At 36.7% G+C, this 14,333-nt stretch overlaps 1 protein-coding gene across 1 annotated transcript in view; it reads left to right on the top strand.

Annotated features, from left to right (window-relative positions):
• Nucleotides 1–9,334: 9,334 nt before the first annotated feature.
• The window catches only part of PTH2R (parathyroid hormone 2 receptor), a 59,470-nt gene continuing 54,471 nt past the window's right edge, over nucleotides 9,335–14,333 (top strand). Inside the window, exon 1 of the mRNA XM_077771388.1 lies at nucleotides 9,335–9,431. Within this exon, the coding sequence (XP_077627514.1) occupies nucleotides 9,353–9,431 (79 nt within the window). The 5' untranslated portion in view covers nucleotides 9,335–9,352. The remainder of the gene's footprint in view (nucleotides 9,432–14,333) is intronic.

Below are 14,333 nucleotides of genomic sequence, written 5' to 3'. Positions count from 1 at the left end.
TCACGGATCACCATAACTAAATATAATAATAAATGAAAGAGTTTGAAATATTGTAAAAATTACCAAAATGTAACAGACATGAAGTGAGCAAATGCTGTTGGAAAAATGGTGCCAGAAGGCTCACTTGATGCAGGGTCACCACAAACGTTTAATTTGTAAAAAAAAAAAAAAAAAAAAAGTATCTGTCTGAGAAGTGCAATAAAGTGAAGTATGCCTGTGTTGATTTCAAATATATGATTTCAATGTGTTTCCCCATAATTGCAGAGACCTCATTCAACATAATTGCAGAGACCTCATTCAAAGCAAATGTTCGGCTTTTCTATGTTCGTAGAAAACTTCTCAAATTCTTAGTGTGGAATGGTTTTGAAAGCCATTTTAGATGTGCTAGCTAGTTAGGTTTTTAAATAACTAAAAATCTTGAGCCACCTTTGCTGAGATTTGAAAATGGAGCTTTTGACTTGAGGATGGAACGTTGCACAAACCTGCCTGATCCTATGTGCCTAGTTCTTACCTTGGCTAACTTTGTGTTTGTGTTTTGATGGTAACTTTTTGTAAAATAAGTAAATTATTTTTGAGGAAGAGACACCCAGTTACTTCATTTAATTGTCAAGGGAGTTATTTTAAGTTAGTTGATGAGTAATAATTGACCATTAGTCTCTTGGGAGATCTGGTAATGGGTGGGAATTTAAAAATTCTCCGTACTAATTGGTTTCCTTTGAGAATCTAGGGAATCTTTCATATTTATGGAGACCTATAAGTTATGGGAGCCACCTAATGCATGGTTTCTTTTGCACTCACATTCTTTGCCAGATAGTCTAAATATATTTGAACTTAATTTAGCTCAAATTAATAGATTATGTTGTGTTTAATTTAAAATTTAATTGGTCTTTCTCTGTCATGGTTATAATCATTAATAAACTAAATACAATTCACTAAAAAATCTTTATTATACAAATTAAAAAGCTATTTTGAGAACACTGGAGATTCATATGCAGTGTAAGAAATAATACAAGGATACTCTGTATCTTTCACTCAGTTTCTCCCAGTGGTGATGTCTTTCATAACTTTTATATAGTATAATAACCCAAGCAGGTATTTCATATTTGTGGAATCTGCCTCCTTAATTTAGATGTCACTGGTTTTATATGTATTCATTTGGGTATGTGTGTGTTGGGTGGGGGGAAATGTTATACGGTTTTATCACACGTAATTACGCAGATACACGAGACTTACCACTGTAGTTAAAATACAGAACAGTTTCAACACAGGAACGAATCCCTCTTGCTACCCTTCTTTAGGCACAACCTCTACCTTCTCCTCCCTTGCCCCCCCCCAATACCTAACAACCGCTGATCCGTTCTTTATCTCTATAATCAGTAGATGGCTTAAAAAATTAACTTTGCTTCTAAGTAGTAATTCGGCTCTACAAATATCTAATAAGTTTGTGTGGCTTAAAATGGAAGAGAAAGGATGAATGAGCAGGTGTGAAAAACGACAGTTCTATGTGATCACACTCCTGGTTCTGCCATCTTAACTGATTCTGAGCCACATCACAGAGAGATACATTATATTCTTTTTTAATGTTTATTTCTTTATTTTGAATAAGTGGGGGAGAGGCAGAGAGAGAGGGAGAGAGAATCCCAAGCAGGCTCCTTGCTGTCAGTGCAGAGCCCCGTGTGGCACTCTATCCCACGAACTGTGAGATCGTGACCTGAGCCAAGATCAAGTCAGACACTCAACTGACGGAGCACCCAGGTGTCCTTGGATACATTATATTCTTAAACTGTTTTTGGTTTGCTTCCTGCAGGAACAGAGTCATGGGACGTCTTATGGTTTATTGCCTAAAATGCAAGATGGACTAGACGACTATAGATTTAGTTCTGAGTTAGAGGTCAGTTTGTGAAAGGATTAAAAATCTTGAAAGGCTCCTGGGTGGCTCAGTTGATAAAGCCTCTGACACTTCTTGGCTCAGGTCATGATCTCATGGTGTGAGATCCAGCTCCGCGTTGGACTTTGTGCTGACAGTGTGGAGACGGCTTGAGAGTCTCTCTCTTTTTCTCTCTCTCTCTGCCCCTCCCCTGCTTATGCTCACTCTCACATTCTGTCTCTCTAAATAAATAAACAAAAATCTTAAGAAGTATGGACCCTTGTGCTGTGCTGTGTGTGTGTGTGGGGGGGTGTTTATGCTGTGTATTTTATCCATATAACCTGTTTTACTTTGAATTAAAAAAGGACAAATGGGGAAACACTTTCATAGTTGGTGTTTTAATTAAAGGTGGATGGTTCAGTAATAATTTCCCTAAAGCTATCATTTTATTATAACAGATTCCTTTTCTCTGTTCGAACCCAATATTACAGACAATAAATTCTAAATAATTAAAAAACATGTTTCATTCTCCAACTCACTTCACAATATAAAACCTTTGCCTACTCTCAAAGGAAACACACTCTTGAGAGTGAAATCAGTGTTTAAGAAAGTAAAATAAAATATTAATAATTCTATATGAACTCTTTTGAGGCCTGTGTGAAAACATGGAGGAGAAAGTTAATATAACTGATTTATTTTTTGGCCCATCAATACTACACTATATGACAGATCCTGAATTCCAAACAAATTTTTTTATTATAGACCAGGTCACCTTTCTTTTGGACTATGGAAAGGAGAATGTCTAAAGCAATTCATTTGCTTTAAGCATTCTTTTAGTCCTTTCCGAATTAGAGTCAAATTTGGTCTATGAATATTACGGTAGCTTCCTAAGAAGGTATTAAATACATTAAGGAAACTTCATTTTATAAAGGAGATATTTTTGCAAAATTATAAAATTGTCATATTTTAACATGTCTTCTTTACCTTTGTTTTTTACAACCACCTTGTGGCAAATCTTCATTTACCAGAATGAGGCAATATTTTAAAATATTATATTGTGTTTTTTCAAGTTAGCTTGATTCTTTTTTAAAATATTAGTTTATTGAGATAATTGTAGATTCATATGCAGTTATAAGAAATAATACAGAGGGAACCCTGTACCCTCTACTCAATTTCTCCCAGTGGTAACATCTTACAAAACGATAGTAGAACATCACAGCCAGCATATTGACATTGATCCAGTCAACATACAGATGTATTCCATCTCGAAAAGAATCCCCTTTGTTGCCATTCTGCGGCCTCTCTCACATCTCCTTCTCCTAGCTCCTGTGCAAGCACTAATCCTTTCTCCATTTCGGTAATTTACTTTGTGTCCTCTCTCTCTCTTTCCTTTGTCAGCTTGTTAGAAGTTTGTCAATTTTATCATCTTTTCAAAGACTTAGCTCTTTGTTTCATTGACATTAAACCATGTCAATGTCTCTACTGTGTGTTTTTTAATTTTATTGATTTCTGTTTTTATCTTTCTTGTCTTTCTACTTGTTGTGTTGCTAACTTGCCCTTCTTTTTTCAGGTTCTTGAGGGGGAGCATTGTGTTATTGATGTGAGACTTTTCTTCTTTTGCAGTGTAGATATTTTGTGCTGTAAATTTCTCTCAGCATTGCTTTAGCTATGCCTTATGCATTTGGATATTTTGTATTTTCATTTGGTTCCATGTATTGTTTTGATTTTCCCCAAGCCTTCCTTTTTTGACCCATGGATTATTTAGAAGTGTGTTGTTTAGTTTCCAAGCATTTGGAGATTTTCCTGTTATTTTCTGTTTTTGATTTCTTGTTTGATCCTATTGTGGCCTGAGTACATAGTCTGTATCATTTCAGCTCTTCTAAACTTGTTGAGATTTGTTTAATGGCTGGGGATGTGGTCTGCCTTGATATATATTCTGTGAACACTTGGAAAGAATGTGTATTCTGCCTTGTCAGTGAAGTGTTCTATAAATGTCTACTAGATCCTCTTGGTTGATGAGGTTGTTGAGTTCTTTTATCTCGTTGTTGCTTTACTCTAGTTCTATCAATAGAGAAGGGAGTATTGAAGTCTTCAATGATAATTGTGGATTTGTTTATTTCCTCTTTCAGTTCTATCAATTTTTGCTTCACGTTTTTTTGTTTTGTTTTTTTTTTTTTGATGCATGCACTGTTAAGATAGCTGTGTTTTCTTGGTGCAATAACACTTTTGTCCTCATACAATGTCCCTCTGGGTCTCTGGTAAGTTTGTTTGCTCTGAAGTCTACTTTATCTGGTACTAAAACAGTTGGGGAAATGAGGGTGTCACTAGAAGTTCAAGTTCCCAGCCAGCTGCTGTTGGCACCCAAGGTGGGGAGCTCCTTGTTACTGATGGGTGGGGATGTGAGTGGATGCCCCACGTGGTCTCCACTGATACCACAATGGGGTGACCTCATTGCAGGCTGACTTACTTGCACTCGCTACTCCGTCTTTCCTCAAAGCACCCCAGAGGGGGGATGGAGGGATACCTTGTTACTGCCAGCAAGGGGTGAAAGTCCAGGCTCCCCAGTGACACCAGAGGAGTGAGGGGGCTTGTTACAGAGCAGTGTGGGTGAAATGTCCTGGCTGTCGACTTTGCTCTGAGACTACTATGGAGAGAGTGTCGGGTCACCTCCTGCCAAGCGTGGAAGGCTAGGTGCTCCACTTGGCCTCTGAGGTGTCAGTTGGGATAGAACTGCAGGTTCTTTCCTGTGGTGTTTGGCTTAGGTTGGGCTGTTTATTATTGTGAAGAGTTTTCTGTCTAGTCAACTCCCCCTTTCCTTCTTTGCTACAGAGAGCATGGTTTTCTGGAGGCTTTTTTTGGGGGGGGGAGGAGGGTTTGTCAGTGTCACCAGCTTCTCACATCCAAGTCCCAAATACATGAGGCAAAATGAAAACCTTGAGAATTCGCCACTGTGTTGTGCTTTGGGATCTTAGGTCCCTAGCTCGTCTGCTTTCTGCTCTTCACATTTCAGAATTATCTTATGTTCATTTTATATATAATGTCCAGGGGTTTTAATTATACTCACTGAAAGAAATAGGGAAAAGTATATCTACTCCAATATGCCAGAAGTGGAAGTTCCAGAATGCTTCTTTTCAAAAACATCTGATTTATGGATTCATGTTTACTTAAAGATGGAATAAATGTGAATATGGAAATTTTGAAGATTTGCATATTCTAACTTCAACCAATCAGTGTCTGTAACAACTTTAAATACTTTCAGTAAAATACAACGTTTTGTTTTAAATTGTAAATGATCACTTGCCCAGGAAAAATTACTAACATCTTGTTTTTACCAAATGTGCCATTTTGTTTTGGATCCAATTGTTGCTTTTGGAGTAATAGACATTGAACATGAAAACTTCTCTTCTGTTTTAAGTACGCTATGTTTTCAGAGTTTCTCTATGGTGAAGAACACTTGTATCTGTAACTAAGGAGGAAGAGAAAGCATTATAGAAGATGTTAAACATTTCCTTATCCTCAGTTGGAATGTCTAAAGGGCAATTTAAAATATCATGAATTAGCACATTCAAATCAAAGTTACTCCTGGTAAAATTGGCCACATGTGTAGAGCAAAACATCTGTAGAAGCTATAGTTTGTATGATGCTTATGTTCCTGAAAAGATTATCCCAATAAAAAGGCTAAATCTGCACAAAAGAAACAAAAAATGTATTTGCTCAAGTAAAAACGTATAAGGGGTAATTTGCAATGTTCATGTTTAATAACTGAAGTCAAATTTCTCTGAATCAAATTTGTAGTCCTGAATGTTGGTCACAGCTTACCCAGTCTTTTCTAGGATTGAAGTAAAAGAAAATAATGATTGAATTGGAAAAAAACCAAACAACCCAGCCAGAAAATAAAGCAAACCAAAATGTGAATGGTGTCTGGCTGTTTCTGGGGAATGAATGGGAAGAAGTTGATTTTCCTACCAGGCTCACTTAGATGACTCATTGGCTTCCATTTCATTCTCCCTTTTGGATAAGTGAGATTTTTATGGCTCATTTTTAGTGTAGCTACTTTTAACTCAAGATCTGCATTGTGTTTGCTTGATAACTAAATTATGGTGTGTATTCTAATCCAAAAAATTAATTTTTGTTTATTCTCTCATTTCATAAAATATCATTAAAATAAATGTGAGATTTGAATTATGAATATTATCCAGAAATCTCCGAAACTATATACCAGACTATCCACTGAGCAACTCTTTGTATTGTAAATATGTTAGGAAATAATAAACTTATAGTTTTCAGAAATAAGACTTTGTTTTGATGCTGACACTAATTCTTATGATATTTTTCTGTAGCCTCCATTTCAAGTTAACCTTCCAATCTATCATTGCACATGTTATTTAAAATCATAATTATCAGTAATATCTAAGTATTTTTATGCCTAATAATGCAAACATCTTTCTATTTCTAATGTTCAGTCTTATTGCAAAACATAAAACAGTTTGTTTTCCTTATTTCCTCAAGGACTGATTCTAGAGAACAGGTATTTACAACCACAAATTAAGGATTTGGTGTTTGCAAACGATTGTATTATTGGGAATTTGTCACTTATGTAAATTGATAGATTTTTCATCTCATTTGACTTCAGATGAATGGATAAAGGAGATGTGGTATATATATCTATATCTATATCTATATCTCTCTCTCTATATATATACACAACAGANTTGATAGATTTTTCATCTCATTTGACTTCAGATGAATGGATAAAGGAGATGTGGTATATATATCTATATCTATATCTCTCTCTATATATATATACACAACAGGATACTACTTGGAGATCAAAAAGAATGAAATCTTGCCATTGGCAATGATGTGAATGGAATTAGAGTATTATGCTAAGCGAACTAAGTCAGACAAAGACAAACATCATATGATTTTACTTATATGTGGAATTTGAGAAACAAAACAGATGAACATGGGGAAGGGAAGGAAAAATAAGATAAAAACAGAGAGGGAGGCAAACCATAAGGGACTCTTAAAGACAGAGAACAAACTGAGAGTTGCTGGATGGGAGGTAGGTGGGGAGATGGGCTAAATGGGCGATGGGCATTAAGGAGGCCACTTGTTGGGATGAGCACTGGGTGTCATATGTGAGTGATGAATCGCTTCCGGGTTCTACTCAGGAAGCCAATACTACACTGCATGTTAATTAAATTTAATTAATTAAACACTGCATGTTAACTTGAATTNGAAACGTCATAAGAGACTGAGTCCAGAACCACCTAGCTAAGCTTTGCCCAAGCTGTGAGATAGTTAATGTTTGTTGTAAGCCACAGTTTTGGGTCAATTTGTTATATGGCTAGNGACCCCACAATACTCAGTATTTTCTTTCTGGAAAATAGATGACCACCTGCAGAAAATTGTGGTAAAGATATATTTATCAATTTTTTGATGCCTCCCTTTAAAAGGTACAGATTAATTCCTCTCCCCCTGAATGAGACTTGGTGGCTTGCTATTTAGCTCATGGAATATGATGGGAATGACCATGAGTGTCATCTGAGAGTAGATCATAAAAGGCACGGTGGCTTTCTCCTTGCTCTCTCTCTGGACTCACTCATCTGTTGGGAGTCAATTGTCATGTTGTAAAGACATTTAAGCACCCATAGAGAACTGTAGGGTGAAAAACTAATGCTTCCTCTCGTCAGCCATTGTGGAATGTAAGCCCTCAGCTTATAGCTGTGTGAGTAGACCACCTTGGAAGTGGATCCTCTAGTCCCAATCAAGTCTAGGTGACCACATCTGTAGCTGAAGTCTTGGCTGAAACGTCATAAGAGACTGAGTCCAGAACCACCTAGCTAAGCTTTGTCCAAGCTGTGAGATAGTTAATGTTTGTTGTAAGCCACAGAGTTTTGGGTCAATTTGTTATATGGCTAGAGATGACAAACACAGATTTTTTTTGCTCCTATATTCTGTTCTTTTGGAATCATTCTTGGTACCAAATGAATTGTATCATGTTAGATGGAGCGTGACTTTGTTGTTGAGTTTTCTGGAAATTAGTTGTGGTTTAAAGAGGATGTGTGTGGCTGCCAAGCTGACAGATTTTCGTGGCTTTTTAATGTGCAGCTTAGCTGTATTAAACTGCATTTCCCAGAATCCCCATTCCCTTTATGTTTCTGGTTAGGGTGACACACAAGACATATTTTCATGAGTGCTGGAGAGCAGACGTGAGGCAGCAGCCATTTTGTTTTTTACACTCAGATGGTCAAGGCTGGTACTTTTGTGTCTCACATACATTGTTGCTTCTCTATTGGCTCATCTCATTGGGGAGGGATAGCAGCCAATCCTGCAGCAGCTTCATCTTTTCCTGGGTCCTTCTTTGACCTCTCTGATTCCTGGGCTAAGTGTGTTTAGGTCCATGATAGAGAATGCCGGCTTCTGTGGGACACCTGTAACATGAAGGCTGGAGGCCCTGAGAATTCACATGATTCCAGTGTGTCTGCATGGTTTCTAGCTCATGCTCATGGTTCCAGGATGTTCCTACTCTCCATCTCTTTACACTCATCTTCTCTTTTTGTTTGCCTGGCCTGGCCTGCAGATTTCTAGCTCCAGCATCAGACCAAAAAACAAAAAACAAAACAACAACAACAACAACAACAACAACAAAACCAAACCAAACAAAAAAATCCCCCCCACCATAAAACAAACAAAACAAAAAAGCCTTCTGGAGACGGGTTAGCCACCTCCCACAGCTGTTTAGTCAAATCCTTGTAGCAAGTACTTATTCTATCTCTATTTCTCTGTCATCTATCCTAATCTCTTATAGTTCTGCTTCTCTGATTGAAGCTTGACTAATAAAATGATCTTCACCATTATCTTGTATCTTCAAGTATGGGGGTTCTCAAACCCATTAAAGTTAGTGCAAGAACAACAAAGGTTACTGGTAAATATGAGGATTACCAGTCCATCACCTCCAGAACATGTAGATGTTCAGTTCTCAGTTCTCACTAAGTCTGATATGCAGCATAAAGATCTACAATTTATATACATATCAGATTCAGGTGGCAAGCATGGGTGGTCCGAACAATTATGAATATTTGATCATATTTAAAATACATTTCATTGAAACAAGGTTTTCCAATAGTAGAGCTTCCTCTCTAGTAAATAAATAAATATGTTTAAATAAATATTTGTGGTGTTAAATAAAGCCATATCTAGGTGACCTCATCCAATAAGAATTCTTTATTCACTTGTATGTTAGAAGCATGTTTCAGGGTGGGAATGGGTATCAGTGTATCTGGTGAAAGATATCTCGTGCAAAGTTTGATTCAGATAAAAGATTGTTTCAGATAGCTGGATGTCAAAACTTTAATTTTCAATTGTATTAGAAGGTAAATGATGAAAGGTTATATCATGGCTTAAAAATAATGTAATGGGAATGTTTTTCTGTTTGTATTTTGTTCATTTCTACAGCTGGATGCTGGTGGCACCATTACCATGGAGGAGCAGATCGTCCTTGTACTGAAAGCTAAAGTACAATGTGAGCTCAACATCACAGCTCAGCCCCAGGGAGGAGGTAAAGGTGCTGAAAAAATTGTGTCTCGCTGTGTCCCTACCCCAGTCCTCACAGAGAATTCAAATTGCCCTCCTAAGTTGGTGGTAGGGAGTTCCTCATCAGTCATTGTGTGTTTCTATGCGGAAGGTCATGGTAGCAGAATCATGCTCTTTTTGTCTCCTTCACTACAAGCTCTTCCCTCCCAATAGACAGAATGACTTGCCTGATTTCTGAATTTCAGAATAGCCTCTGAGCACGTGCACATCACTTCCTTTCTCAGGCCTCTCTTTGGGATCTGTTTGCCTGCAGAGAGCATGCATGCTGGTTTGCCCTTCACCAGGTAGTAAGCTTGGAGGGACAGGCTCTGCTGGTGGGTATTGCTTGCAGTTTTAGGTAGTATGTATAAATATCAGAAGAACAAAGAAGCAGGCCCTTTTGTGTGTACCCAGGCCCTGTTCTCAAAAGATTTTTTTCTTCTTAGTGAAATGATTATTTAATTTCCATCGGCCTGACTCTTTATGCAATTTCTCCATTAGTTCCAAACTCAAGTGGGACGCTAAAAAAAAAACAGAACTACAACACTACAGATGAGCTCGTGGTGGCATTGATGTTCTTGGATTGCTCTACTGTCACAGCTTTATGGGACCTGTGGCTTGTGGTGGTCCTTGTGGCCTGATGGTCACTCATAGTTTTCACTGGGGCCATTGAAAAAGCTATTTATTGGAATCTTTGGAGGAGTGGGAAAATTACAATGTTTTGTATGGGAAAATGCCTTGCCTTAATAGCTGAATATGTTTAAGGATTTTTTTTTTAAAAAAAAGGGAGGTGCTATTTACTGAATTTTCCTAAATTCCCAACATTCTGAATGCAGCAGATAATGTCTTTAAAGCTATGCCCTATTGTGAAATGTCTGGTTTGATCTACTTCATTCTAGTCTCCAAATATTTAAGAAAGTTTAAAGTTTATCAATAACTTCTCCTGCTTGAATAATATATGCAATTTGAAATACTTTAATTGCTTCCAAATTGTATGCTACTGTCATATAATTTTATGTTAGTAAAATCATATGGTTTTATTTTAATTGTATATTATAACTTTTGTTCAAGCCGAAATATGTCTTACAGATTTTTTTATGTTAGAACTTGCTTGCAGCAAATGCTCTCAGTGTTTGTCTGAAAAGGTGTTTATTTTTGTCTCAGTCTTCAAAGCTACAGTTTTTCTGGACATATGACCCTTGGTTGAGAATTGTTTACTTTTAGCCCGTGAATACTACTTCATTTTCCCCCTAGCTTCCACTGTTAATGGTGACAAATCAGTTTTTGGTCTTTGCTGATGGTTTGCTTTTTCTCTCTGGCTCCTTTTAAGAGCTTCAATTTGACTCTGATGTTCTACCGTTTTATTCTGTATCTACGTATGGATTCATTTGATTTCTGGGGGCTAAAGATCTGTGTCTTTACTCAGTGGTGGGAATGTTTTGCTATTTTGTCTTTGAAACTTTGCTCTCCCCCATTCTTCTATTCTGTCCATCTGGAACTTTAATGAGACAAATGTAGGACCTTCTTATGCTACTCTTTGTGTCTTCATGTCGTATATATTTTCTTTTTTTTTGTTTGTTTCTCTACTGTTATTTTGGTAATTTCTTCAAATATATTTTCCAGTATGCTAACTCTTTGTTCACCTTTGTCTAATGGCTGTTTAGTCCATCTACTAGGTTAATTTTGATTATCCATTTTTCACATTGTAGAATCTTCATATTTAATTTTGATAGTGTTTTTTTATCTTCAATAACTTTTCAACTTCTTTTTTTCTTAAACATATTTTATATTCTGCATTTGATAATTCTAATATCCATAGACTTTGCTTGTCAATGTGTATTATCATACATGGTGGTAAGTTCCTGTGTGTCTAATGATTTATGACAAAAAACTCTTGGGGTCTCCATTTAAAGCACATTTTTCCAGAGACAATTTCTGTTTGCTTCTGTGAGGTACCTATTGACCTGCCTACATCTATTTTAAACTAAATTTAGGCCACACATGAATGTGACCTTGTGCTTAGAAATTTTCAGAGAAGACTTTTTCCCATAGTTTACTATTCTTTTTTTTTTTTTTTTTAATAGTTTTCTATTCTTTCTCTAAATGGAGCCAGGAGTGAAACAAGCCAATCTCTTTCTGAAGGATAGCTTTGTTTCTTGTTCACTCACTAAGGGGGTCATTTTTGGGGAGATCCTGAACTTATCCAGGGGTTTCCTGACTGCATCAGGCTTCAGGCTCATCTTTTGTTACCTGAACACAATCATAATCCAAGCTCTAAGCCAACAAGTCAGTAGAAACCACCCGGGTAAAGCCCCCATTGGAGTGCCCCCTGAGCCTATGGGATAATTTTTGGCCTGAGCTTTATTCCATTCATTTCTAGCAAGCAAAACTGTGTTTTAAGAAAGCAAGTTTTTGTACTAATCCAGTTTTTGTAGGTGCCTTGAATTAGGAAGGAGCTCTCTGACACTAAAAGTGTCAAAAAAGAGATTCACTCATGCCACCCGTGAAGAACACTGATTCTGATCTCAAACATGAGGGCCGCTAACAAGGAGCGACATCACTATGAAGGGATTTGTAAAGATTATTATGTATGAAGGCTCAATGAGCTATTTTCTATGGAGTCTCATGAAGTTTTGAGCTGGAAGATAGAGACTAGCTAGTCCAACATTGTCATCTTCAGTGTCCCTTTAACAGTTTGACAAATATATTACGTGTCCACTGCGTATTGCTTCTGTGGTCAGCACTGGAAAGAATGAACTGATTCTGTCTGGGCGCCATGAGATGATGACCTAGCGCGGGAGGTAGACGTCCTGCAGTACGGTGTGTGAGGTTAACAACAGAAATATCCCAACTACGGAACCAGTGAAAAAGGATTGTAATTGATTGGGAATGGATTGGAGGAGGCTTCCTGGAGGAATAATCATCCCATCTTAAGAGTAAAGGAGTAAGAATTAGATGTGTAGAGGAGGATAGTAAAAAGACATTCCTGCCACAGGGAATAGGATGGACAAAGGCGAGCAAGTATGAATTAGTCACATATCACATGAGTGACACATAAAAAAAAAAATAAATGATCTGGATATAAACTTACGTAACACCTAAAATTTCTGAAGGTGTGAGACATGTAGATGAATAAATATGGAAAGAGAAAAGACACTTTCTTTGAGACCTTTTCCCATACAAATAGGATAGAATTAAATCTGGTCAAACTTGGATTGCCCTTTTGGTAAAAGATTATGTGTAATTATATGTAAATTGACTCAAAATTTCTTCAATTTGTCTGTAAAACACTAGAATGACATTTTGAATCCACTGGCTAATTTAAAAAATTTCCATTTTTAAATTCTTTTAAAGTTTAGAGATGCATATCAAAATATTTAGGAGCGAGGTGTTATGCTGTCTGCAATTCACTTTAAAACACCCACAGTGAAAAATAAATTCGATGAAATGAATATGGTAAAATATGAACAAGTGTCAATTCTAGGTGATGTGTACATATGTAATATTCTCTGTTTTATTTATGAAAAAAATTTTGTAATAAAAATAAAACATTTTCCTCATGTCTATGAGAGAAAAGGAAAAGCAAATATACCTAGTTATAAAATGATTCAAGTAGTTAAAAGCAAAACTCAAAATATTAATGGTCCCAGTTCGACTTCACAAATGTGTGATTATATTGTGTTATGGGTAACTGTAGAACTGAAAAGAGACAAAGTTAGAGTCTCCAGATTTTAGATTGTTCTGTGTAAATATCACAGTTTGAGGAGCTTCACTAATAAATAGTTTGTCCTGGCCTACACAAAAGATTACAAGGAATGTAATTAATGGTGTTAATTTGTAAAGGGAGATTGGTGAGTCATCAGACAATTAATTAGTTTCTTGCTAATTAATGAAAGTATTTACTCATATGAAATGTAACATGATCAAAGAGTAGATGTTAATTAAGATCTCTGTAATATCTTTGTGAGGTCATGGCCTCCCCAATCCTTCCAACCTTTGTGAATATTTAGTATTCTGTTTGTCAAAAGGCCGCCTGAGAGATGAACACAATCTACAGAAACATTATATTTGGGGAATGTTGGTTTTCTGAATTTTGGGGGGTATATGTGTATGTGTGTCAGGTGGTATCTTATAGAGAACTAGAAAAGTGTCCTCTTTAGAGCATGAGGAAAATGTCAACAGATTTGTCTCCATAGCAGTTTAAAAGCTACATAATTATAGAATAAACTGGTCATTGAATTTTAAACTTATATTAAGCCTTTATTCCATAATGTGACTAACTCTTGCTAAAAAATACCAAATAAAATCACAGAATACAATCTATAGGGACAACTAGTTACCAGAACATGAGAAGGCACAAGAATGTTTGTTCAGGTCTGGTTTATGTAGATTGCACAAAAGGTATCTGGTAAAGGATCGGACAGTCCAGATAAGTAAGGATGCATGACTTATTAAAGACAAGTGAATGGATGGGAAGCCATGTGGAATGCTATCAAAATACAGAAGAGTGCTTAGGATAAAGCTGATGAAAGAGATTGATTCATTGCCCTCTGCTTAAATAAGAAAGAAGAAGAAAATGCAGGTAATGGTGAAAAGAAGCTGGGGAAACTGTGCCTCAGAAGTAGGAGCCAGTGCGATGGGTTCCTGGTTTACTTGTGTTATGTAAAGCCCAGGCTTTGATTATGTGAGCAAGGTGAGGCTGTTTCCAAGAAAACTTTCTCTTCTATAGAAAGAGTGTGGGCGAGGGAAGACATTTTCTTTTTCTTCTTGCTTCATCAATCCCCAAAGCAAATCAAGTTATTCGTTTCCATGTGCTATGGAGGACACTAAGAAGTTAATTTCAGGTTTATGCTGGATTCTTTTCTGTACAGATCAGTGTTTGCATGAC

This window comes from Crocuta crocuta, unplaced genomic scaffold (genome assembly GCF_008692635.1).
Source record: "Crocuta crocuta isolate KB4526 unplaced genomic scaffold, BGI_CrCroc_1.0 scaffold160, whole genome shotgun sequence".
In the NCBI taxonomy this organism is placed as follows: Eukaryota; Metazoa; Chordata; class Mammalia; order Carnivora; family Hyaenidae; genus Crocuta; species Crocuta crocuta.
The sequence above is the reverse complement of the archived record's forward strand: the minus strand, read 5'-3'. Positions and strand labels throughout refer to the sequence as shown.